At 34.4% G+C, this 25,421-nt stretch overlaps 1 protein-coding gene across 3 annotated transcripts in view; it reads right to left on the reverse strand.

Annotated features, from left to right (window-relative positions):
• Positions 1–25,421, reverse strand: part of TUSC3 (tumor suppressor candidate 3) — a 250,356-nt gene that overhangs the window by 26,186 nt on the left and 198,749 nt on the right. For all 3 annotated transcript variants that reach the window (XM_008063270.2, XM_008063268.2, XM_008063269.2), the window contains one exon: positions 8,348–8,411. In XM_008063270.2, the coding sequence (XP_008061461.1) occupies positions 8,348–8,411 (64 nt within the window). The remainder of the gene's footprint in view (positions 1–8,347; positions 8,412–25,421) is intronic.

Consider the following 25,421-nt stretch of genomic DNA (forward strand, 5'->3'; position numbering starts at 1 on the left):
TTTATTGTAGAGATGAGGTCTCACTGCCCAGGCGGGTCTCGAACCCGCGGGCTCAGGCAATCCACTCACCTCAGCCTCCCAAAGGCACGGGATTACAGGCTGAGCCACCGAGCCCGGCTTATATAAAATTTTAATGAGACTAAAATCATGCAATAAAACATTATCAGGGTAACATTTATAAATATGTACTTACATAATTTATAATAGTGAGAAATTTTAAATGTAAACGGCCAGCTATAAAACATGGTACATCTATGTGATAGATAAAATATAACTTCATCTTTTTAAAAACAAACGCAGAGATATGACTTCAGGGAAAGAAAGATAACAAAAAGTTAACGGCAACTGTTCTTGGGATAATAAAGTTGTGGATTTTTTTTTATTTATTGACTACAGCCTATAGAGCAGAAGTTGGCAAATTTTTTTCTGTAAAGGGTCAGAAAGTAAATATTTTCAGCTGTGCAAGCTATATAGTGTGTGTTGCTAAAACTTAACTCTGCTGTTGTAGTGCAAAAGTAGTCACAGGCAATGTGAAAGTGAATGGGCGTGCCCGTGTTCCACTGAAACTTTATTGACAAAAATAGTAGTGGGGTGGATTGAGCCTCCATTGGTCCTTTTGTCAATCCTTACTATAAAAGACCTAAGGCTTTCCCTCCAAATTATGTACTATTATGTCTGACAGGAATTTAGCTTTATTCTTACTTTAAATAAAAAAAAAAGCAAAAATTTTGTAAACCCTTGTACATACAACCCCAAAGCGGGAATGATAAAGCTAAGAGGATACTAGCCACTGACTGTACACAACATCATGGTAGAATATTTTGCTAGAAAGCAACGGGTCAGTAAATAGATATAACCTCTTCCTCAGAGGGTTTCTCGCAAAAAATAATAAGTATTCTAGGCTTTAACAAAAAAGAGCATGGAGTCTATTTTAAACTTGATGACTGTAATTAAGAGCATATGAATTAAACTAAAATGGTTTTAAATATTCTAACTCTCTCCCATCTCTTTTATTTAAGGATCCATTTTTAACTTAAGGACTTTGATAGGTGAGAATCACCCAGTTTACGTTTCGTTGTATCAATTAAAACATTTTTTGGGGGGCTAAAATAGAGCCTATATTATACTTATTTGGGAGGAAAATCAATTTGTAATATAAAAATCTTTATTTTTAGATAGAGAAAGCCACATCATCATCTGTCAGGGTTAATGTGTGGTGTTTCTTGGGTGGAAGGTTGAATGACAAATAAAATACCCTCCTAGATCTGAGAAGATTCTACATATGACTGGAAAAATAGATTACTTTCTGCCATTAGACTGATGGGTGTAGCCATCTAGCTGAATCTTATTGAAGTATACCAACTTTAAAAGAGAATTAGAGATAGGTCTTACCCTCACCCCACACACAACACCCAGTTTAGTTTATGTATTACTTTGCACATTTGTATGAGTATCATAGTAATGTATATTTAAACTATTACACATTCTACAGTTTCTTTGTTAATCTTGTTGAACATTTTCCAACTACTTAAAAAGTCAAGATACTGACATGCACCCTCATAAAAGAGAAGCCGCTATTTGTGTAAATGATATATAATACCCAGAGGCACTGAGCATTCTACAGAACTAGTAACAAACACATTTACATTACATTATAATCCATTTTCAATTGCACATGATAAGTTTACTGTTGCTTTTAGGAAGGGAATTAGAATTCTGTCAATATAAAAATAAATGAGAACAGATGTTGAAAAAAATGTTAGCATATCATAGGAGACTTTTTAAAGGGATCTAAATCTAAAATTATCTTCAACTTTCAAACATCATTAATTTTCTTCAATTGTATGTTTCTCCTTGGATATAACATATTAAAATAAAAGAAACATCTGCTCTCTATGAAAGACTGAGCACAAATGTGGAATAAAATCATATTCCATTATAACAAATGGAAAACAAATATTTTCTTCATAGAAAAACAATATAATCTTTGTAAGAATAAATATTATTTTAAACTGTTTTACAAGTATTACTAGTATAACCTTTGCTTTTATGTCAGCACTTTTACTTCCAGCTGATATTTATTTCATTCATGTTCTTGAGATCCCAGAACTTAAAAGATGTGAAGAATTAAGGGACAATGGCACAGGTCAGAGCTTATACAGTTGACAGTAAAGCGAATCTTAGAACTCATGTGTTCTTTATCCATTGGCATATTTACATAGATCTTGGTGAATTCACAGGGAACATTCTTGACTATGACCAAAGGACACTAACTGTAACTTGGTCTAGCTAGAATTTTAATCAAGTATTAAATGACGTTAGTCCCCATTCTCCTTCCTCTCAGATTGTCTACTGGTAGAAACAGTGACAAACTGGTTAAGATAATAAAAAATACATTTCTGCAAACATAAATGTGAAAAAAAGGTATTTTTTATATAAAAAAAAATTGGATGGGCTCAGTGGCTCAGCCTAATCCCAGCACTTGGGGAGGCCAAGGCAAGTGGTCTGCCTGAGCCCGTGGGTTCGAGACCCACCCGGGTGACTTGGCGAGACCTTGTCTCTACAATAAATAAAAAACTAGCCGGGCGTGGTAGCGCACGCCTGTGGTTCCAGCTACTTGGAAGGCTGAGGCGGAAGGATCGCCGGAGCCCAGCAGGTCGAGGCTGCGGAAGCTGGGAGCGTGCCACTGCACTCCAGCCGGGCGAAAGAGTGAGACTCCAACTCAAAAAAAAAGAAAAATCAATTCTTCCCAGTTAAGTTTTTTAATAAAATATTTTTACGAAAAAAATAATTCTTCCAATAGAAGAATAGGCATTTTTCTGTTTCACTGTGCCATACGTATAAATGTCTTTAGTATTAAAAGTAGATTTCAAGTTATTTCATTAAAAGTCATATGGGGGGGTTGAATTTCAGCAAATTCTATAACCCCAAAAAATACTACCTTAATTTTTTTTTTTTTTTTTTGAGTTGGAGTCTCACTCTGTCGCCCAGACTGGAGTGCAGCGGCCGCTCCCGGCCACCGCAGCCTCGCCTGCTGGGCTCCGGCGATCCTTCCGCCTCAGCCTTCCGAGTAGCCGGAATTATAGGTATGCGCTACCATGCCCGGCTGATTTTTTGATTTATTGTAGAGATGAGGTCTCGCTGCCCAGGCGGGTCTCGAACCCGCGGGCTTGGGCAATCCACTCACCTCAGCCTCCCAAAGATGCGGGATTACAGGCTGAGCCACCGAGCCTGGCTATTACTACCTTAATTTAATCATTTGATCATTCAGTTCAAATTTTCAACTGAGAAATTACAAAAAGGGTTTATACTTAACTTCATAAATTCATATATTTCATACACATATTAATTCTAGCAATTATCATTTTTAAAACCATATATTTGCACTTTAATAATATTACAGTTAAGATTCATATGCCTCAAGCCTGAGTAATACAGAATTGTAGACATTTGAAAGTTTCAAGAACATAGTTGTATCTGAATAATTATCTGCACAATTATTTGTCATATATCTGTCTTTACATTTAGATTGTAATTGCCACACAATCAGAGACCTTGCCAGGTTTGGCAACTTTTATACCTCTGCAAATAACATATATATGGGTGTATTTATATTTATACATCCCTCACATACTTTTTTTGTGATACTAGAAGGTGTGGTGTTTTGTATGACATGATGGAATAACTAAGGAAATATTAACATATCCATTATATCTTTCAGATCTTTCAGAAATACATAACAAATATACAGTTACTATATAATTTTGTGAGAATATTATTGGCCTATTCATCAGAGGTTTAGTTTATTTGGAAAATATTACTGAGTAGAAAAAAGTGAATAAAGAATTCCTGGCTATTCAACTGACTGACTTTATGATCTTAAGGAATTTAAACAAATTAAGCCCTTTCTTATCAAGCAAAAATGAAGCCTATTAGTTTTAGGAATTTTTTTAGGCTAAATATTTATTTCTAAACCTGATTTTCCTCCTGTATTTCTTAATTTTGTTAATAGTAAGTTATCCTCCAACACATATCTCAATTTCAGAGTCATCTTTGATGCCTTTTCTTGAGTCTTGCTCGTGACATCTACTATCAAGTTTTGACAATTCTTTCTCTTAAACAGCAACTGAGTTACTCATCTGTTACCTTAGTTTAGGTTTATCCTTTATAGCCAGGACAATTGCCAGTGCCTCATGGTTTCTTAGATCTCCTTTCTCCACTTTATCTTCATTATTGTTACTGGAGGAAGCCTCCATTGACTTTCTGTTGCTTAGACAGGGATGAGGTACACATAAATAATTTCCCTTTCCAGAGACAAATTTATCAAGAAGACATTCAGGGCTCCACTTTAGAATACTTCATAAATAAGGAATAGGCCAAATGTATGGGATAGGCATCATAAACTGCCATACACCTATTACCTTCAGATAAGGTTCAAATTTCTTAGCAAAGTTTTCGTTATGCAATCTAACCAATCTTTCACCAATTTCCTCCTCAAAATTTGTATTCTAGACTTAATAAATTTCTTATCTCCCTGAAATAAGAGCATTCTCTCTTATTTTATGAATTTATACCTGTTGTACTTTGTACCGGAATATACTTCTTCACTCATTCTGTCTGTGAAACTTCTTTTTACACTTCAAAATGCAACTGAAAGTCGTTGTATTGTTCCTTTCTTGCTGCTTCCTTTGCAGACACTGATTATAGCATTTGTCTCACTGCACTGTATTTTTCTGTCATTCTACCTTCTTATTAACAAGAAATATCTTACTCATATTTTCATCTGTTGTTAAAACATGTAACTGAATGAAAAAGAAATGCAATAAGATTAATTTTTACTAGCAAAAATATAAACCATTGCATAAGTTATTCTTAGATGGCTAACACGTATTTCATAAGAAAATATAACAATATTTCATATTCTTTTTGCATATAACTTTTCTCACAGACTGCTTAGGACTGTCCTTTCTGGGAAAAAAAAACAGTTTCTGTTCTTTCTGAAATAAGGTACTAAGAAAATAAAACACTACTAATATGGAGAGAAATTCTATTCTTAGTAAATATAAATCTATAACGTATGATACCAAACAACTCCATCTGTTTTCTCATAGGTTTTTTTCAACTAAACTTTGTATACAGCAACTGCATCTAATTATCTGACTTACTAAATTAGGAGGAGAAAACTAAAAGGCAGAAATGTTCTCGAAAGATAAACAAAAAGTAATCATCTGGCATTTACATTTTTTTTGTATAAAGGAAAAAATACACATACAAATTACAAAAATCTGTGGTAAGTTAAAAAATTAACAGGCTGTCAAGTGAAAGTGAAATCAAATTATTGTAAAATAGCTTCCTTCAAACTTTCACTGATAATATTCATAAGTCCACGATTTTGAAAGAATTTTTCTCTTTCTCTTCATAATAGATCTCTAAAAGGCACAGAAAAAGAGAAGTGACAAATAATTATGGATAGACTAGAAAACAATGACTTTTAATTCTTTTATGTATCACTGCTAAAAGTCTATTATATATGAAAACTTCATACTGCTTGTGAAATTTCTTTTTAATGTAAATCTCAGCTTGGTGTCAATTACTGATCAAACAAAACCTTGGAGAATTCCTGCCAAACTGTAAAATAATAGTCCCAACACAGCTTTTCATCCTGTTGCTAAGTATCTGATGTGTTTTGTTTTTTTGAGTCAGGTCTCATCTGTCACCCAGGCTGGAGAGCAGTGGCACTCTCATGGCTCACTACAGCCTTGACCTCCTGGGTTCAAGCAATCCTCTTGGCTTAGCCTCCCAAACCACAACATCTGGCAATTTTCTGTATAGACGAGTTCTTGCTATGTTGCCCAGGCTAGTCTTAAACTCTTGGGCTCAAGCAATCCTCTTGTTGCATCCTCACAAAGTGCTGGGATTACAGATTGAGCCACCATGCCCAGCTAATGTGTTTTAACAAACCTGTAGTTTTGAATAAAGTATACTGCTAAAATGTTACACCATGAATTAAAACAAAAAAAGAGAAATAAAAAGGAAACCATATGCATATATGAACTAAGAATTTACCTGCAACAAATTCTTTTTTCTTACCATTTGCTTTAACATAAATGTATTTTGCTTCCTAAATACATTTAAATAATTTAAAAATAAGTTGAGTAAATATGGCTTTGCCTTTATTTTTTAATAAGGAAGAGGTATCCCAACAAACACATGTACAAATATTTCATTTTCTCACTAAAAGCCACTCTAATGTGTAGAAGATATTAATTTCTTATATTGAAACTGGAGTACATAAACCTCATAGTTACTGAACAAGATCATAAAATTTGAGAACATTAACTCAAATATAGAAATTCCTAATTCCAGTTTATGACACAAACTAGAGCAAAAAAAATACTCATCATAGTAGTTTCTTAATTTTGAAACTATAAGGCACACAGGTAAATAAATAAATGTAGGCAAAAAATGGGCTAAAGATATGTATGCATCCAAATATGTGTAATCAAGGGTGGAAGAAATAAAAATGTTGAGAACTAATATACAGAAAGAAGATGGTCACTGCCGCTCAATGAGCTTTAGAAAGACAATGTTTAGTTTTCCTGCAGTTTAAACTGAAGATTCACACACAGTCTCTCTTTTTTCCAACTTCCTTTTCAAGGTCAAACCTTCTAGGGTGTCATTTATTATCTTGTAAATTACATGACTGGTTGGGTTCGACAAATTTCCTCTAAAAAAATTAAGCCATTTCAGTATGTCCTCAGTGTACGTTTTAGAATTCTGATAAATACCATGAGACAATGATTGTTTTCCCAGGTCATCTCCCCCTTTGACAAATGCTAAAGAACCAACCAATAAATATATATTTATGTATGCTATCTGTGACCACCAAAATTTTGAGTAAGGAGGATGGGAAAATACGGGAGGAATAAACCAACGAAACTTTAATAATTACTAAATGCCTTTTGTGTGCTACCTCATTTACTTTCCACAGAAATGCCATGTGGTTATCACTGCTGACCCTGATTTTACAAACGAGGAAGTCTGGGAGCATTTTAAGATTATCAATTATTTAAATTCTTCCCATCCCCTTTGTACACTATAATTTGATACTACAGTGTTCAGTATATACCAGAACCTGATGCAATGCCCAGAACAGAGTAGGCAAATATAGATCTCTTGAATAAACTGAAGGTATCAAATAACTCTTTGCTGGTGGATTAGGCAAATGCACTGTTATGACAAACAAAGCAACAAAACACAAAAGCTTCAATGTTGTTAAAAGATAGTCTTTTCCATCCAGATTAAAAAGTGTAAGTCCAAGATTGCATAACTGATATTGATTCATAAAATTATACAGTACAGGTCATAATAAAGTACTGTATACAAAATTTAAGTACCTATACTACCAACAGACCAAAACTGAATTCTAATTCTACTTCCCTTAACCTAAAGTAAGTCAATGAACCTTTCTGTGCTCCAGTTTTCCTACATGTAAAATGAGGTTTTGGTCTAGATAAATTTTTAAGATATCGAAAGGTTTATAGCTATGGTTATATAAAATACTGAAGAATTAAGTCTATATTTCTTCTTTTGAAAATTAATTTTAATAACCAGGATAGTAATCAAATTGTACTAATAATACCATAAGCATACTTTAAATTCTCATAACTCAGTATGTTCAAGCAACGGTATAAATTTAACCTTCAAACATTTTCACAAGACTCATACTAACATCAATGTTCCCCTAAAACAGAGCTGTTTGCTCAAACAGTAACTTCATTCTTAGAATATTCAGATTAGATGCTTAAACCTTATCTCTAATCTTATGTTCTCCTTTACCCTTCTTACTTTAAATCATAAATTCCACTACATGATCTGATTTACAACACTCAGTCTGGTATGTATCAAGAAAAAGATGTCTAACTATCCTGAATCTCTCTCTTCTGACTTACCATATATTCAGATAAAGCAGACTAAAATAGTTCTGTTTAAATGCTATTTATATGATAAGATGTATTTTTTCTCTCCATTAAGATTATTATAGGGAAAAACTACATAAACTTCACAAAAAAAATCTAGCCAGAAATAATCAATGCACAGTAAAAGCAATACTTTTCAATTCAACAGTCAGCAAAAAAGAAAAAAAGTATAGTCTGTTAGTGATTCAGAATAACAATAAAATTATACTGTAACAGAACTAATTAGAACAAATTAAAATTAGCCATATACTACAGTCTAAAATTTAATGTCTTTTATAAGTACTGGTATCTACTGCCAGGAGAAATATCAATTTAATAACATTCAGTTTTGTGTGCCCTTTTCAACTCATCAGTATTTTAAAGGATACTCAGTACCAGAATAATGTGTGACTCTGCCACGAATTGAGCCTGGCTGCTCCCATGAATGTAGCTCTATAAAAGGCAAAGAAAAAAAAATTACAATCTTGGATAAATACATCATTATTTTGTCATAAAGATAAATAATGAAAAAATATACTAAGTTCCTATTTATACTCCTTTTAAACAAAATTATTAATTGAATGGAAATAGATAAAAATGCTGGTTGATAGTAATGTAACTGTAAATAGCAATCTAATATTAAAAATAAACTTAATATAACTAGTTATTTACCACACACACAATGTAATGATTCTTCCAGAGTTACTACAAAAATGTACTTAACAGCATAAGGCACAAATTAGAGCAAATACTTTTTCTAATTTTTCAACCATTAAAGTAAGTAAAAAATTTCCAAATGTCAAATTACTACTTTCCACATTACCAAAGTTTTTAAAATAAGCAGTTAGCTTTATAAATGTACATATTCCATCAGAGCTTTTAGATGTTTTTCAAAATTTAGTTATTGAAACTGTTTCTTATCCTAATGAAAAAAATGTATAATTTTTCTATACCGAGGAAGAATTGTACATATAGTTCATGCCAGTTGATTAAAGAAAATCTAATGGAGATCTGCATCCAGAATATTCAGCTTCTAAGATGATTCTCACAGTTGTTTCTACTGTTAATCTAGCTTATGAAAATTAGTTGCTATGAAGTTATTTAAATGAAAGTCATTGTCTAGATTTTCCATCAATTAAAAAAATTACAAAAGAAAACAACAACAACAACAATACCATATAGTAGAAGTCTTCAATCTTTCTGGCATTAGGGACTAGCTCTGTGGAAGACAGTTTTTCCACAGATGGGAGATGGGGGGGCAGTGAGAAAGAATGGTTTCAGGATGATTCAAGCGCATAACATATATTGTGCACTCTACTTCTATTATTACATTGTAATATATAATGAAATAAATATACAACTCACCATTAAAATAATAGGCACAGATGGAAGTGGTAAATCAAATGGCTTGGCCACACATGAACTTAACATAAATGTCAGATTCTACTTAAAGCCTGCCACCAGATGCAGCTGTACAATTGAAGTACATCAACTCATTTGCCTCATTGATAGGGTTTTGATATGAGTCTGCAAGAAATTGATTTATTATGGTCTCTATGCAATCAAACCTCACTGCTAATGTTAATCTGTATTTGCAACTCCTATCCAGTGATAGCATCTGCCACCTCAGCTCCACCTCAGATCATCAGGCATTAATTAGATTTTCATAAGGCATGCACAAGCTAGATCCCTCGCACATGCAGTTCACAACTGAGTTCTTGCTCCTATGAGAAACTAATGCTGGCATCACTGCTTTGACAGAAGGTGGAATTCAGGCGCTAATGCGAGCTATAGCGAACAGCTGTAAATACACATGAAGCTTCACGTGCTAGCCTGCTGCTCACCTCCTGCTGTGTGGCTCAGTTCCTAGAGCCCCTACCATTACCAGTACCAGCCCATGGACCGGGGGTTAGGGACCCCCGCCTTATAGTATAAATCAATATCCTCTATTTCTACATCATTGATAATGCATAAGTATATCACAAAAGTGGTCCATTCAACATTTTTCCTTTGTTTTTATTTCTGACAAGTATGGCTGAAACCATGTGTATTTTAACAGAAAGAGTACTGTACTAGGAGTGAGAAAACTATTCTTTCCTGGCCTTAACCCTGGACAAGTCACCAAATTGCTCATAAATTCAGTATTCTCTTATCTATACAAGCAAAAACTTCATTCAATGATTCCCAAGGTTTTTTCTGTCATTAATCCTCTTTCAGCATTTTCATGTAAAGGCTGCTCTTTATTTCTTGATCCAAATTACCTTTGTTTCCATCTCTAATTCATAGCACTCCTGCCATATCTATAGGTGTGGTCAGATATATTCTTTTTTTTTTTTTGAGTTGGAATCTCACTCTGTTGCCCAGGCTGGAGTGCAGTGGCACATTCACGGCCATCCCAGCATCGACCTGCTGGGCTCCAGTGATCCTTTTGCCTCAGCCTTCCAAGTAGCCGGAACTACAAGTGCATGCTACCACTCTCGGCTAATTTTTGATTTATTGTAGAGACGAGGTCTCACTAAGTTGCCTGGGCTGGTCTTGAACCCGTGGGCTCAAGCAATCCACTTGCCTCGGCCTCCCAAAGTGTTGAGATTACAGGCTGAGCCACTGAGCCCAGCTATATTCTTTAAAACTACAGCTTCAGGCAGATTGCCTAAAATATAGCCATTTCTGGTTCATTAATATTGTAATTTTGAAAGAATCCTATTATATATGCTGTATCTTCTGACTCTATCCATTGGTGGTCCCGTATGAAGACAAGTATAACTTTTAAAATGATAATCTAGCTGCTACCTAAACATATTCAATTTTTAACATTACTAGTGGATGACAATAGTGAAATTACAAAAAACAAACATGCATCAAAACAAATACTATAAATTATATTTGATAGCAAGTCTAATTAGAAACTAAGATTCTAAGAACTAAAAAACTAAGACTATGGCTTTATTCTTTAAATAATTATGATATAAAGGATAATAAATATAACTGTAATCAGCATAAATAATAATAGCTACCATTTGAGCACTCATTTTGACACTTAGGAGCTTTAATGCAATACCTCATTTAACTGATAACCCTACGAGTTAGGTGGTTTTACTACAGGTGACTATGGTTTAAGAGAGGTGAAGAAACTTGTCCAAGTTTTCACATCTAGTATACGTAAACTCTGGGATTTGAACTTAGGTCTATTTGGTTGATCTTCCTAGATTCCTATTCACTATATTACTTTGCTATTCGCTGAACATTTGGTTAGGGAGTTTCATGTATACTATCTCATGTATCTTTTAAACAACCATATAAAATAGTTATTCTCGCTGGGTGCAATGCTCATGCCTATAATCCCAGCACTTTGGGAGGCCGAGGTGAGAGGACTACCTGAGCTCATGGGTTTGAGACCAGCCTGGGCAACTTGGCAAGACCTCATTTGTACAACAAATCAAAAAATTGACCGGGCATGGTCGTGCATGACTGTTGTCCCAGCTACTAGGAAGGCTGAGGTGGAAGGATGTCTGAATCCAGTTAGTCAAGGCTGTGGTGGCTGTAAACATGCCACTGCCATCCAATCTGAGCTTCAGAGTGAGACTCCAACTCAAAAAAGAAAAAAAAGTTATTCTCTGTCATCTTCCAAATGAAGAAACTGAGACTTAGAGAAATTTAAATAACTTGCTCAATATTGCACAATTAGTCATTGGTGTAGTCTTGGTTTGTTCATACAAATCGTGCATGCCCTTTCTACTATATAATAACAACTTACCAAAAGACAGGAGGAACATTAAGTGAAACTGTTTATAAAAATTTTACTTGGCAATCAGATAATTAAATGTTGACAGTTAAAGTACTTAAAATCAGCATTTATAGAACTGAGTCAAATATTTGAATATGCTAGTGCAGGATAATATGCCCAAATTTACATAACTGGAAGGTAGTTTGCCTATATTAGAATCACAAAATTAGAGAAGACTTTCAGACATCTTCTAAGTGAATGGTTTCAAACTTTTTTGTTTGTTTTAAGCAATAGAATCTTCTCTGACTAAACTTTTGCCAAGGTCATCAATGGACTTCCCACTGCTAAATCCTACCTATGGTCATATCTCAATCTTACTTGACATAATTTACCTTAAAAAGCTGCTTCATCAGAATTCTCCCTCTTTGTAATTTTGTTCATTTGATTTCCAGGATACTACTCTTGATTGTCCTACTTCACTGGCTCCATTTCCTCAGGCCCTTTGGGTATTCACTTTCTAACTCTCATCTTCCTAACTTCTAAACTCTGAAATATCCCAGAGCTTCAGAGACTTAAGCCTCTTCTGTCTACTCATCCTTCTTATGCATTCTCATTCAAACTCATGGCTTTAATGATCATGTCTATATTGATGATTCTCACATTTTTATCTAGTCTGATATACATCCATCTCTACTTGGAAGTCTAACAGTCTTTACTCAAAGACTCCACTTGAAAGTCTACACATTAAAACAGTCCAAACCAAACTCCTGATATGCCTCTCTTTCTATCCCAGAAGCTGCTTCTCTCCCATTCTCTCCTATTTTAGAAAACAGTAAATTCATTTTTCCAGTTGTTTAGATAAAAATCTTGAATCATCTCTGTGTCTCTGTCCTTCCTTTTCTTTGATTCCTTTACTCTCCTTCATTCCTCCTATCTACCCTCCTCCCCCCCACATATTCAATCATTCAGAAAATACTGTTGGCTCTACAATAAGTCCCCTACAACCTTCAAGTTCTGAACTTTCAAAGATGCAAACATGTGTTCTCATGTCCAATTATGTCAGTTGGTTCTCATGTCTGGTGTATATTGTCCCATGCATGTATCATCTATAAGTGGCTGTGCTTTTGTGTACTTTACAGTACTGTACAGAGTACAGTAGAATAGTAACTATTTCAAGCCCAGGATGTCAGGAAGCAAGTGTAAAAGCAGTCAATCATGTTAGTTAGGTACCTAGGCTAACTTTGTTGGGCTTACAAACAAATCGGACTTACAAATGCACTCTTGGACAGAACTCGTTTGTATTTATGGGACTTACCATACTTTCAAAATTCAACCACTTTTTACCACTTTCAGGAAGGACTGGCAAAGGGGCTTATAAAATAAGACCCAAGATTTACTGCCTCATCCAAGTAGTCCTTATCTCTTGCCTAGATTATTGCAATAGTCTTCTGTATTCTCCCTACCTCTTCCCTACAATCAATTTGTCAGCCAGATTAATATTAGTAAGATCCAATCATTACCTCACTCCAAACCCTTCAATGCTTTCCCAAATGTGAGAATCATATCATAACATATAATACATTTTCTATTTCCAGTCACAATACCAAGGAATATAATATTTTTCTTCTATTAAAAATATAGCTAGGTTAAAAAATTCACACTTAGTGGTTTAGCATTTCACTGTAACATCTCTAACATTTGTAGCTTATTTTTTGGTTTTTTTTGTGTGTGTATATATGCCATATATAGTTAGTTTACATGTCTGGTATACATTGTCTCATGTGTATGTGTGTGTGTGTGTGTGTGTGTGTGTGTGTGTGTGTGTGTGTGTGTGTGGCAGTAGAGAAGAAAGGCTTTGACAACCGTACTAAATCTGAATCCCATGCAAGGATGAATGCAAATTCGCAAAGTGTTCCATATTTTTAAGAAATGGTACCAGTTTTACTGAAGCTATTCTATAAGACTGAAAAGGAAGGAATTCACCCTAACTAATTCTACAAAGTCTGTGTCATCCTAATCCCAAAGCCAAGAAAAGACATTCTTCATCCCTGGGGTGGGGGGAGAACAACAACAACAAAACCCTATAAACCAATATCCCTGAGGAACACAGGTGTAAAAATTCTCAACTAAATACTAGCAAACCAAATTCAACAGTACAGCAAACAAACAAACAAACAAAACAAACAATCAAGTAGGCTTTATCACAAGGATGCAAGAATGGTTAACATGCAAATCAATAAACGTGACCTACCATATAAACATAATTAAAAATAATTATATAATCATTTCAATAAATGCAGAAAAATTTTGGTAAAATCTATCATTTCTTCATGTTAAACATCCTCGGCAAAATAGGCCTAGGAAAAACATTTCACAAAATAATAAAAGTCACATGATAAACCCACAGCCAACATCATCTTGAACGAGGAAAAGTTGAATGCATTTCCACTCAGAATTGGAACAAGACAAGGATGCCCACTTTCACTACTCCTATTCAACATAGTACTGGATATCCTAGGCAGAGCAATCAGACAAGAGAAAGAAATAAAGCGTATCCAAATTGGAAAAGAAGAAATCAAACTATCTCTGTATGCTGATGATATGATCATATAACTAGGGAATCCTAAAGACTCCTCCAAAAAGACTCCTGGACTTGATAAATGAATTGAGAAAAGTTTCAGGATACAAAATCAATACACATAAATCAGTAGCACTTGCTATATACATCAAGAGTGACCAAACTTATAATCAAATTGAGAACTCACATCCATTTACAACAGCAGCCAAAAAGGTAAAATACCTAGGAATATATTAAAGCAAGCAGATGAAAGAACTCCACAAGAAGAAATATAAAACACTGATGAAAGAAACTGTAGAGAGCACAAGTAAATGGAAAAACATTCTATGCTCATGGATCGGACAATCCACGTTGTTAAAATGACCATATTACCCAAAGTAATCCACATATTAAACATAATCCCTATCAAACTATCAACATCATTTTTCACAGAATTAGGAAAAACAATCCTAAAATTCGTATGAAGCCAAAAAAGAGCCAGAATAGCCAAAGCAATCCTAAGTAAAAAGAACAAAGCTGGAGGCATCACATTACCTGACTTTGAATTACACTGCAAGGCTATAGAAACCAAAGCAGCATGGTACTGGTGTAAGAGAATAATATGGACAAATGGAACAGAATAGAGAATCTGGAAATAAATCCAAATACCTATAACCAACTGTTCTTCAACAAATTAGACAAAAATATACACTGAGGAAGGGACATCCTATTTAACAAATGGTGCTGGTAAAATGGGATACCCGCATGCAGAAAAATGAAGCTGATCTCTAGCTCCCCCCAAATAAATTAACTCAAGATGAATTAAATACTTAAATGTCAGACCTGAAACCATAAAGATTCTATAAGAAAAACTAGAAAAACTATTCTGGGCATTGGCCTAGGCAAAGAATTTATGACTAAAGCCCCAAAAGCAAATGTAACAAAACCTAAAATAAGTGGGTAATTAAGCTAAAAAGCTTCTGCACAGCAAAGTAAATAATCAACAGAGTATATAGGCAACCTAGAGAATGGGAGATGATGTTTGCAAACTACACACCCAACAAAGACTAATACAGAGAATCTATGAAGAACTTAAATCAGCAAGAACCAAAACCAAATTACTCCATTAAAAAGTGGCAAATGACATGAAGAGACATCTTTCAAAAGAAGATATGTAAATGTTGAACACAAATTAAAAACATTAAAAAATGCTTAACATCAGTAATTATCATGGAAATGGAGATTAAAACCACAATGAGATACCAACTTACACTAGTCAGTATGGCCAATATTTAAAGACAAAACAACAAAACAAAACAGATGCTGGCATAGATGCAGTGAAAAGGGAATGCTTCTACACTGACAGTGGGAGTGCAAATTAGTACAAATTCTATGGAAATCAGAGATTATTCAAAGATCCTAAAGTACCATTTGATTCAGCAATCCCACTAGAACAAAGGTCATTATACAAAAACAATACCTGCACTCATATGTGTATCACAGTTGCAAATCTTGTGAATTCATCCTAAATGCCTATCAACTAATCAGTGGACAATAAAAATGGCATATACCTTGGAATACTGTTCAGCCATAAAAAGAACTGAAAAGATGTCTTTTTGCAGCAACTTGGATGGAAGTGGAGGACATCATCCTTAGTGAAGTAACATAAGAAGAGAAAACCAAACACCACATGTTCCCACTTATAAGGAGGTGCTAAACTACAGATCTCTAAAGGTATATGGAATGGTATAATGGGCACTGGAGACTCAGAAGGGGGAAGGTGACAAGGGACGGAGGGATGAAGTATCAACTGTTGGGTCAATGTGCACAGATGGGGTGGTACGTACACTTAAAGCCCAGGCATTTTTTCCATTATAACATGCATCCATGTAACCAAAAACTATTTGTACCCCAAATGCTACTGAAATGAAAAGAAAAAAGCAAGCAAATAAACAAATTGGAATAGGAAGATATTCCTCAAAACCTTGGAATACTGTCCTAAAAATCAAATAAGATAATAATGGTATATTACAGAAAAGTATAATTAATCAAAAGTAATCAAGGATAAATCATTTATAGTCCCTATTGCCAACAAGTTGTATCTTCTACACTTGATCTTAGCCAAAAAAGTGAAGAAATACTTATTTGCATCTTCTAAACAAACGCCATTCAGAAAATATATTTTCAAAGGTGAATATAGTGTGTTGAATTGATTATTTTTAAAAGAGGATATTAAGAACTATATTGACATTTCACTTCCTTCTTTTTGGTCTTCAAAATCATATCAAGACTGAGATACCCCAAGAGACTTCAGGATTTAATAAACTTGAATTCATTTGCAAATTTTTTAGAGCAATTAAAATGTATCAGGCAGTAATGTAGGCAATGGGAATACAAAGGTAACCGAAGAAAAGAAAAATCTATGTTCTCAAGGAGCTCACACATACAAACTACAAGAACATATTGTCTCGCAACAGAGATTACTGGCATATTAAAAGTCATAAGAACAAATACAACAAGAATAAACAAGTGTTCCAGAAGTCTTAAGCACTGACCTTAGATAGTTATCTTTCATTAATGGGGCCTCCTTTAGCAATGACTTAATTAAGATAAAAGTAAAGTTCACAATTTTAAGCTTGTCTTAAAAATTTGTATTTAATAGATGCATTTACTTCCAAAATCCTTTGAAAGAAAGAACACTGAGTAATGAATTCCTTTAATAGCTAAAGCATGATGATTTATTTCCCTCTGTGATTTTTTTTAGTAATTCTCATGAGTGAGGGAAGTATCAGTAATTAAGGGTAGTTTATTCCAAAGTATACATTTATCTTGTATTAACAGTGGCAATGCATTTGCAGATTAGATGGCCAGTCAAGAAGAAAATGTGTGCAGCCTTTGATACTGTATACCTATCAATTTTTCCATAAAGACAAATGTTTTGACAAACCATTAATATAAATGTTGTTTGAATACTTCATAGAACATATCACAAAATAAAAAGAATGATTGATTCATAAAAACTTGTTGATAAGAAATTACCATGACCTATGACTTAAGTCCCAATTTTATTTAGAAGAAAAATTAGGTGTTTGCATAGCATGGCAGAAATATATACAAATGACACTATTTTCTTAGCTTCAAGTAACATACTTGAAAACAAAAATAATATAGTTAGTTTATTAATACTGGTTATATACCTCTTACATAGCAATGTCAAGAGCAAATGGAAATTAAGCTAAATATATTGTATTTCAGTAGATGAAATCAACCTCATTTCATTTAACTTATTGCTAAATTTATGGAAAAGATAATATCAGTACATATGCTCTTCTTTTTCAATATTAATATACAATTGTGTTGGTAGTAGATACTCCCTTTTAAACATTTTGTTCTGAAAATAAGGCCTGGGTGGACTAATAGGTTGTTATCTAACAAAGTAACTACTGTAATGAAAAGCAAACTGAATTTAGGAGTCTTAATTTCCAGTGCTGATAACAGTCATTCAATTTAAGAAACTAATTGTTACTTGATCAATAATTTGGGACTCAGTTTTCTATTCTGTAAAACAGACACTGAAATTGACTGCATAAAGGCAACAGTGTAGTTTAGTAGTTTGTAAAATTGTCTCAAGTGGTTCCTCTATCTTGGATCTGCCACAATTAGACCTTGAAAAAGTTACTCTAAACCTCAAATTGTCAAGCTCTTTGATGGAAATAATAAAATATGAGGAGTAAATTAGATAATACATGCAAAATATTAGGATTAATACCCAGTAAGTAGCCAATGAGATCATTAATCATGAAAGGTTCAAAAGTTTCAAAATTTTACTCTCTCTTACTCACATGACTTACTCATATGACTCACTGATGATAAAACAGTAATGTCCACTGGTTTATGCCTATTATTAGTTGAGTAACAGTAAACTATGTCTGAATTAATTTTTCCTGCCAGTGAATAATGCTTTTAAACTTACTCAAGTCCCTTATGTATCAAGATGATATTAATTATCAGCCTTGAGAGCAAAATATATAAACAATCAGACTGTTTGATAAGCCCCAAAAATGACTGCTTTAAATGACCAAATATTAACATATGCAGAGTGCAAAAAGTTGTTTATTTACATATATATGTATATATATATATAATACATATATGCCAGAAAATAGCTCCATTGAACAAAATAAGACGTAGGATTCACATTAATTGTTATTTCTCCCTTATTTGTTGATAAAACACATGCTGGCATCTATTTGTTTTGGCATACTGTTCCTTAATAGAAAAAATATGCTTAAATCAATCGCAACTGATGAAAGTGATTTTGAATTATGATCATTTTTAAAAAATGTAATTTATTTTTTAAAAAGACAATTTTATAATATCCGGTACATGGAAAATGAAAGAAACTAAGATTTGATATTGTTGGATGAATCCCAAATGACAGTTTGTCTCAGTTCAGGGCAAATCCACAGAAATGCTTTTGGTTCCTTCTTTCACTTTAAAATACATGATTAAAAAATGAAACAAGAGCTTGTCAACAGCTAGAGGAAACACTGCTGTGATTATCTTTCACTACATGAATTCTTTCTGTCCAGTTTTTTTGTGCAGTTTTACTCAAATCAGTATGAAATGACATACAAATCTTTTCATTTTTTTTCCCCTTCTTGAATATATCATGAGAAAGTACCAGTATGAATCTGTTTAGCCTGTTTCAGTCCTTTATTCCCTATCTCTCAGAACAAGGCCAACAGACACTTGAAATCTAAGAACATCTTCCCTTTTATTTATTTTGTTGAGTCAGAGTCTCACTCTGTTGCCCAAGGTGGAGTGCAGTGGCACTCTCATGGCTCACTGCAGCCTCAATCTTCTAGGCTCAGGCAATCCTTCTGCCTCAGCCTCCCAAGCAGCTGGGACTATAGGCATGTGCCACCATGCCCAGCTAATTTTTTTGTAGAGACAAGGTCTTGCTATGTTGCTTAGGCAGATCTTGAATTCCTGGGCTCAAGCAATCTTCCTGTCTCAGTCTCCCAAAGAGCTGGGATTATAGGCATCAACAACCATGTATTCTTTCCAAATACAGAAATTATTGCAAAAGCAAGCAAGCAAGCAAGATGATAATTTACTGACCTAAAAAGAGAACGTAAGTTAGAACTCTCATATTTTCTTTGACAACACTTTCAAGAAGTCAAAAGGACAGATTGCCTTACTACTTTTAAATAAACTTGGCTATCTCTAAAATTAGTTGTGGCTAAGTTTTTTCCAGTAGAAGAGTCATACCTTTCCTGATGAAAGCCTATATAAAATGAGAGATCTGCTTTTCTGCATATGATAGAATGAATTATTTTTATGTCTTAATCTGCTCAGATGCCATAACAAAATACCACAGACTGAGTGGCTTAAACCAGGGGTCCCCAATTCCTGGTCTGTGGCCTGGCAAGACAGGAGATGAGTGGTGGGTGAATGGAGCTCTGCCCCTGTTGGATCAGTGGTGTTAGATTCTCATAGGAGCACATGAAATACATGTGAGGGATTTAGGTTGTGTGTCCCTTATGAGAATCGAATGCCTGATGATCTGAGGTGGATCTGAAGTGGTAATTACAAATGAGGTTCGACTGTGCATTCCTATGTCCCCCCTTCTGCCTGTCAGTGAAAAAAAATTGTCTTCCACAAAACTGGTACCTGATGCAAAGAAGGTTGGGGATCACTGGCTTAAATAACAGAAATTTATTTTCTCACAATTCGGAGACTGAAAGTCTAAGATCAAAATTCCAGCAGAATTGTTGTCTGGTGAGGGCTCTTCCTTTGGATGGAAAACAGCCACTTTTTTGCTGTGTGCTTTTATGACCTCTTTGTAATCACACATAGATGGGTGGGGGATCTCTCTCTTCCTCTACTTGTAAGGTCCTTCAGTTGACCTAATTTAACCTTAATTGCCTCCTAAAGACCTTATATTTCCAAAAACAATCACCTTGGGGTTAAGGCTTCAACATCTCAATTTTAGGGGGGCACAGTTCAGTTTGTACCACCAAGTAATTCTAAGTGAGACAGCATTTCAAAATGTATCATCTAGTAGGAATGTAGTAATGACACTAGTCCTTAGTCTCCTTTGTAGGCTAAGATACCCAGAATACTAAAATTATTTCCTTTTCGGTTTCTTTCTTAGAATACTAATGTCTAGGAAAAGATAATTTTGAACTAGTAAGACAGAATAGACTATCTTGCTTAGTATTAACATTAACAGAAATACTTAAAGCTTTCCTATGATCTTCTCACTGTACCATAATATAATCCTGCTTAAAGTGAAGCAAATTAATTGTTTAGTCAAAGCTAACAAACAGCAGAAATAGTGTGAGAGAACAAATTAATAAAGGGAGGGAGGAAGAGTGGGAGGAAGGAAGGATATAAGGAAAGCAAGCAAGCAAGTCTGCTTCTGTTGAGCTAGTGGTAAAAGAAAGTATCTTGGGTCACCACTGTCACTGAACAAAATAAGCTGAAATTCCACTCTGACATTCTAATAAAATATTCCTCTACTTCCTGATAGTTACATGTTTCTCAACCTATCCTTGGGGTCGTCTTTTTATTCATGAGGCTACATCCACTTCTCTGAGGCAGTATTAGTTCTTACCAGGCTCTATACCAAATGGCAGATATGATATAGGTAATATGATACCCAGTCCAAGTCCTTCAGGATTTGCTGGAAAGAACAGATATAAATAGGCATTATCTACATCCAGGTGACAAAGAATGCCACTGTGCTTGATTTCCCCAGAGACTGCTGAATGTTATGCTTGAAATTCCTAAGCACATCATTCATTAAATGTTTGGCTTAAACTAAAAATGATTTCAATAGAAGATATAAAATAAAACAGTTCTTCATGAAAACAGAGATAAACCTCAATTGCTTGCCACTCAAAGTATTTTGTTTGTGTCAGTTGTTAGCAATAAGCTATCACTGTCGTGTCATCTGAAATTTTAGGATGTCATTTAGACATAACCCAGTCAAACTTTTGGCATGATCTGTTGTAGAGTGTGAAATCCTTACCTTGCCCAGCCATACTCCAAAAGTATTCTTCAAATTATATTATCCTATTCAAGGATCAAATATGTTGATTAGTCAACCTAAGTCAGTGGTTCTCAAAATAATTTTCAATGTTGTGTACATGAAATTGGCCTGAGTATTTGTTTAAAAAAAACAAAACACATTATCATGCCAGGTGTGATGGCTCACACTTGTAATCCCAGCACTTTGGGAGGCTGAGGCGAGAGGATTGCTTGAGCCCAGGAGTTTGAGACCATCTTAGGTAACACAGTGAGACCTCATCTCTAGAAAATTTTTTAAAAAATTAGCTGGGCATGGTGGTGCATGCCTGTAGACCCAGCTACTCAGGAGGCTGAGGTGGAAGGATTGCCTAAGCTCAGGAGGTCGAGGTTGTGGTGAGCCTATGTGACAGAGTGAGACTCAGTTATCAGGCTCTATACGGAGATCCCAATATAATAGGTCAGTTGTAGGACCAAAGTACTGAGCTGTAAGCCATGGCTAAATAATTACATTTTGCAGGAGGCTGTATGAGAAGAGGCAATTTCGTAAAAGCTTTCAGAAAGGCTATGTATTCTGAGAAAACATCTTGCCAGCAAGAGGATTTTTTTGTTGTTTTCATAAACAATAAGTGAATATATGCAGAGAAAGCATCTAACTAGTGTGCTACTGTAACTGTGATAGTTTATAGCTCTACAGATGTGAGCCATTTAGAGTGCTGACAAAAAGTTGAGCACAAGCAACAGAGATACTACAGACACGATGACACCATATTTGTGAAGACTCAGATTGCAATCATCCCGTCTGGTACTCTGAGAGATTCTCTAGAAAACTATAAAAGGCATGGTAAAAATTACAGGAAGGCAGAAAAATAAGCTTACTGGAATGTGAGAATCAAATGGTGGGCTAATAACTCCTGACCAGAGACCCTTTTCAATAAAAAATTCAGACCTTTCTCAATAAAAAGCTGTCTTTCCTGATAGTAAAGTAGAGAAGTATCTCTCCCTATGAGTTTACATGAATTACAATGTCAATAAGACTAGTAATTTACACATTACAAGTAAATGAAAACAATATCCCCAATAAATACTAAAGAAACCCTAAGCAGAATATGCTGAAATAGTTCATAATAATAATAATTTTTCCCTAAAAAGTCAGTCAGTAAAAACATAGACTTCAGAGCTAGAAAAAATTCTAGGGTAAGATAAAGCAACACTAGAGAAGACACCTACTAGAAATAAACTGTTTAGAATAGCACACTATATTTTTGAACAAAACTATTAATGTGACCAATTAGAAAGATTCTAATTCTACTGTATTTTCAAAATAAATGTTGAGAGCAGAAAAATATGATATTAAAGTTTCTTCTAAGTACAAAGCAAAACTTTAAAATCCTATCCTATGACTTACAGTCAAAGTAATTTTTATTTTGTTGATAACATATTTCTAGATGTAAAATTTTTATTTTTTTAGTAACAAAAGGAAGTTAGAAATGTATAGTATAATTAATTTCATACAATTTTTGTTTGTAACCAGTGTAATAAAAAGGTCAAAATAAAAAATTAATTCTGAAACAGACAGAAATTGGAACCATTTTCCCTGAAAACCAGAACAAGAAAAGGATGCCCCCTCTCACCCCTCCTGTTCAACATAGTATTGGAAGTGCTAGCTAGAGCAGTAAGACAAGATAAGGAAATCAGGAGTATCCAAACAGGAAAAGAGAAAGTTAAGTTATCCCACTTTGCAGACGACATGATTCTATACCTCGAAAACCCAAGAGAATCTGTCAAAAACCTCCTTGTACTGATAAAGAACTTTGACAAAGTTTCAGCGTACAAAATAAATGTGCAAAAGACAGGTGCATTCCTATATAACAACAATAAACAGACACCCAAATGAAAAACACAATCCCATTCACAATAGCAACAAAAATAAATGAAATACCTTGTCATCTTCCTAACCAGAGAAGTTAAAAACTTTTACAATGAAAACTACAAAACACTGCTCAAAGAAATCACAGATGACACAAACTAATGGAAAAACATTCCATGCTCATGAATTGAAATAATCAACATTGTTAAGATGTCCATCCTCCAAGGCAATATACAGATTTAATGCAATACCCATTAAATTGCCAGCAGCAATCTTCTCAGACCTGGAAACAACAATACAGGAATTCATATGGGAAGATAAACAACCATGAACAGCCAAAACAATCCTCAGTAAAAAACAAAAACAAAAAAACCCCAAAAAACAAAAAACAAAGCAGGAGGTATCATACTTCCAGACTTTAAACTTTATTATAAAGCTACAATAATCAAAACAGTCTGGTATTGGTACAAGAACAGGCACATGGACCAATGGAGAGAGATTCTGGAAGCAAAACCTCAGTTTCTCAACCAACTCATCTTGGACAAAGCCTCTACCATTAACCACTGGGGCAAGAACTTATTCAGTAAATAGTGGTAGGAAAACTGGCTGACCACATACAGAAGGTTAAAACAAGACCCTTACCAATCACCATACACACAAACCAACTCTAAATGGATCAAAGACCTAAATGTAAAACTTCAAACTATAAGAACCTTAGAAAACACCCTTATGGAAATTGAAACTGGCAACCAATTCTTGAACAAAAGTCCAAGTGCCCATGTCCTAAGAGATAAGATAGACAAGTGAGACCTCATCAAATTGAAAAGCTTCTGCAAAGCCAAAGAAATCATCAAGAGAGTGGGGAGACAGCCCACAGACAGGAAAACATATTTGCCAAATGTATATATGACAAAGGCCCAACATCTAAAACCAACATGGAACTCAAACGTGCTGAAAGGAAAAAAGCAAACTGCCCCATTACAAAGTGGGCAAAAGATATGAATAGACATTTCTCAAAAGAAGACATACGAGCAGACAACAGATACATGAAAAAATGCTCAGCCTCACTAGTCATCAAAGAAATGCAAATTAAAACCACACTGAGATAACGCCTAACTGCAGTCAGGATGGCCATCATCAATAAGTCAAAAAACAACACATGCTGGAGAGGATGCGGTGAAAAGGGAATGCTTCTACATTGTTGGTGGGAGTGTAAACTAGTATAACCTCTGTGAAAAACCGTGTGGTGATTACTAAATGATCTAAAAATCGACCTTCCGTGTGACTCTGCAATCTGTCTACTGGGAATATACCTGGAAGAACTCAAATCACTCTATGAAAAAGATACCTGCACATGCATGTTTATTGCTTTATTCACACATACACAAAAACATGTACCAACTGTGCTGCCCATCGAAAGAGGACTGGATAAAAAAAAAAATGTGGTACATATACACGATGGAATATTATGTAGCCATAAAGAAGGACAAATATTTGGACTTTGCAGAAACATTGATGGCTCTACAGTCAATAATACTCAGTGATTTATCACAGAAACAAACAACATAGTACCACTTGTTCTCACTCATAAATGAACCTTGAACAATTATCATAATACTTTAAGAAAGGAATTGGCAGTAGTTGGAAACTGCCAGGGGAAAGGGGTGTGAGATTGGCAGTAGTTGGAAACTGGCAAAGGGGAGCCACACATCATCAACAAGGGTACCTGCATAATGAACATTTGTGTACTTAACCCTGAATTGTACTTCACATCATCACAATAAAAAATTAAAACAACAAAAAAATTAATTATGTTCTTTTGCATTTTAAAGTCTTATTGAATAGCTTTTAATATGAGATACAGTGAAGACATACATCTGTATTGCAAATACTTTTGTAGCTCTGTCACATAAGATATATATGAAAAGTATAGTATAATGAAAAAATATATATGAAAAGCATAATGTAATGAAAAATTATTTATTTTCTTAGTTTTTACCCTGGGGAGAAGGGAAGAACTATATCAAGGAAGATTAATATTCTCATGTTATTACAAATGCAAATCTAAGATAAAAAAAACAACTAACGTGCTTAAAATATGCATCTCTCTATGTTAAAGTTACTCATTTCTTATTGTTAAATGTTTTACCTTTGTGATTATCTAACAAATGAATTAGAAACAGGTTATCCATGCTGTAATCTAGCTTTGCCAACAAATTGAATAATTTCCCCCAGGAAAGTTATCTTACATCTCTGTAATTCATTTTCCTAACAGAT

This window comes from Carlito syrichta, unplaced genomic scaffold, assembly GCF_000164805.1.
Source record: "Carlito syrichta isolate Samal-C Ts95f unplaced genomic scaffold, Tarsius_syrichta-2.0.1 Scaffold306694, whole genome shotgun sequence".
Lineage (NCBI taxonomy): Eukaryota > Metazoa > Chordata > Mammalia > Primates > Tarsiidae > Carlito > Carlito syrichta.